Genomic DNA, 2,787 nt, shown 5'->3' with positions numbered 1-2,787 from the left:
TTTGCACTACAAATAAGATACGTGTTGTGTGCATAGGAATTCATTCGTGCTTTTTTCAAATTATAATCCGGCTAGGAAGTCACAAAGAGTTGGAAACGACTGAATGAATGAACAACAAACAACAATCTGGCCCTCCAACAGGTGGCCTGGCCCCCTGTTTCAAAAGTTTGAGGAGGCCTGGTCTATACTGTCCTATAACCTGGCACTGCGATACGTGACAGAATACAAGGGGGTCTTGGGGGGTCTCTCATCCCTAGAGTCTCTGGAAGGTACAATCAGCTTGACAGCCACAGGAGGAAGCGGAAACAGTTGGGCAGCTGAGAACAGGAAAGAGTGTACTTAGTGGGAAGGTGGTGGACTCCAAATGGAAGTGCCAACAAAGGGCCAGTTGCCATCTTTATGGATTTCAGGGGATTTTCCTGCACTTTTGTAAATCTTTGCCACTCACAACCACTTTGAGCCTGAGTCACTTTTGGCGAGATCCCAGGAAGTCAGGAATGTAAGACAGAGATAGAAATCCAACATTTGCAGATAATAAAGCATAAAGAAATCTATTCTAAAGCCATCCTTGAATAAAATGGTGCCGCTCATCACAGATGAAAGCCAGTTTTCATGAAAATGAGGTGGATTGCTTGTTTATGTTTACATTAAGAATGCAATCTTGGCTGAATATATGGGACTGCCGGATGTCGAGCACCTTCAAGGTATTTGATGCCAGGTTTGGCAGGCGGGCAGGAGGAAGTGGCAGAATGCGCTCTTTTTTCTCCTGAATTGGGGGTGGGGGGCACAATGGGGCTTGCAGCTGAATGTAAAGCCAAACTGCTTGGCCCTTCCATGCTTTCCCTGATTTCCTGTTTTCATTCTCTTTCAGATTGAGAAATCCTGAGCACAGAAATCTATCGTACCATTGCATTAAGAATATGGCAGACATGGAATGGAGTGAAGGTGAGAATTGAATGGCAAAGGCTCAGGCCCCATCTCCCCTGCCACATAACATCCATAGTATCTGCTCTGAACTGGATTATAGGACAGCGTAGATTCATACCATCCAGTTCAAAGCAGATCACCTGGGATCACATACTGAGTTATAGGGCTGTGTAGATGGGGCCTTCATTGCACCCAATCAAGCCTATCTGTATTATCTACCAAAAGGTGTACGTTGTACCTTTGTGAGGAATGTCCCATAAGAAAAGGGCACAATCCTGAATAGCTCAGCAAAGCCACAGCTCTGCCCATGGAACCATGCAGTCCTTGGCCTTTCTGTGGAGCCACACAAGTCCTTCCCTGCCCCATGGCAGAGGGGGGCTGCATCCCAGAGGTGGGGGCAATGGACTGCCAGGGCCCTCCATAGGCCAGGTCAGAGGATGCCAGGAGGCGCCCCTCCACCAGGCCCTCTCGCCTAGGCATGAGGTGGAGCTGGGACCCGGGTGTCAGGCATTCTGTGCAGAGAGAGGCCTTCCTGTTCACGCAGGCCAGTCCCTCCCATTCTGCCTGACCTGCCCAAGCGCAAGGAGGGAGAGCTCCAAGAGAAACAGGAAGGAAAAGAGAGCTCACCTGAAGCCTGGGAGTTGGGGAGGGGTGGCCAGGCAGAGCCCCCAGGATACCTTTATTCCAGCAGAATAACCCCTCGTTTGCCACCTTGCTTCATGGGGTCTAGTTCGCAAGGATGGGTCAGACTAGTTAAAGTGAGTTCCCCTTGCCTGACAGCTTCTTCTCTTGTTCCTTCCCTTGTTTCAGACGCTGAACTGAAGATTGTCCTCGTGGGGAAAACTGGATCCGGGAAGAGCGCCACAGGAAACACCATCCTGGGGGAGAAGAAGTTTACGTCTGCCACATCCCCCACATCAGTGACAACCCAGTGTCAAAGGAATGAGACTATGATTGATGGTAGGAAGATTGTGGTTGTTGACACGCCTGGGTTTTTTGACCCCAATGAAGCAGAGAAAGACATTTCCATGGAAGTTGAAAAGTGCGTAAAACATTGCTATCCAGGTCCACATGCAATTATACAAGTCATGCAAGTGGGTCGTTTCACTGAGGAAGAAAAAAAAGTGGCTCAAATAATCCAAAATATTTTTAGCCTTGAGGCAAAGGATTATTTGATCATTCTGTTCACCCGCAAAGATGATCTGGAAGAAAAGTCTTTGAAAACATTCATAAATGAAGGAGATGCAGATCTTAAGAAGCAGATTGAGAGATGTGGGTACCGTTACCTTGCTTTCAACAACAGGGCTCAAGGTGAGGAGAAGGAAGAGCAGGTGGAAGAGCTGCTTGGCATGATAGATGACATGGTGGAAAAGAACAAGAACAAGGCCCCCCATTACACTGAAGAGATGCTAGCCAGAGACCGAAAACAGGTGGAAGAATTCCAACGCCTGCAAAGGGAGAACAGAAAGCTGAAGATGGAGAATGAAAAATTGACAGAAGAGAACCAAGGCTCATGCAACATACTCTAATAGACACAATCATGTTGCTTTTTACACAAAATCCAAAACACACCTTGGTAATACTTTTAGTAGGCACAACCCCTCAGAAAACAAAGGAAACAGTATTAACCAAATGCATATCCGTGTAAGAATGTGTGTAAGGAGCATACTGAATGATAAACCAGCGCCTCATATTTCATTTTTAACCCTAGGACAACATTTATCAGCATATGTTCTAACAGGATAAGCCATTTTTCATACCTGTAGAAATCCAAGTGGTCATATGGTTCTCCAAATAAGATATTTTGTCAATCAGGTGTGAAAAGGGATAGGATGTAATGTTTATTTACCAGCCGGCGGC

General features: G+C 46.6%; 1 protein-coding gene across 1 annotated transcript; it reads left to right on the top strand.

Annotated features, from left to right (window-relative positions):
* Nucleotides 1–686: 686 nt before the first annotated feature.
* On the top strand, nt 687–2,550 carry LOC137097448 (GTPase IMAP family member 9-like). The gene is made up of 3 exons (XM_067470582.1): nt 687–718; nt 872–945; nt 1,738–2,550. Exons 1-3 carry the CDS (start codon nt 687–689, stop codon nt 2,454–2,456), a joined length of 825 nt encoding a protein of 274 aa, XP_067326683.1. The 3' UTR covers nt 2,457–2,550.
* The last annotated feature ends 237 nt before the right edge of the window (nt 2,551–2,787 follow it).

The sequence above is a fragment of the Anolis sagrei genome, chromosome 6 (genome assembly GCF_037176765.1).
Source record: "Anolis sagrei isolate rAnoSag1 chromosome 6, rAnoSag1.mat, whole genome shotgun sequence".
Classification (NCBI taxonomy): domain Eukaryota; kingdom Metazoa; phylum Chordata; class Lepidosauria; order Squamata; family Dactyloidae; genus Anolis; species Anolis sagrei.
The sequence above is the reverse complement of the archived record's forward strand: the minus strand, read 5'-3'. Positions and strand labels throughout refer to the sequence as shown.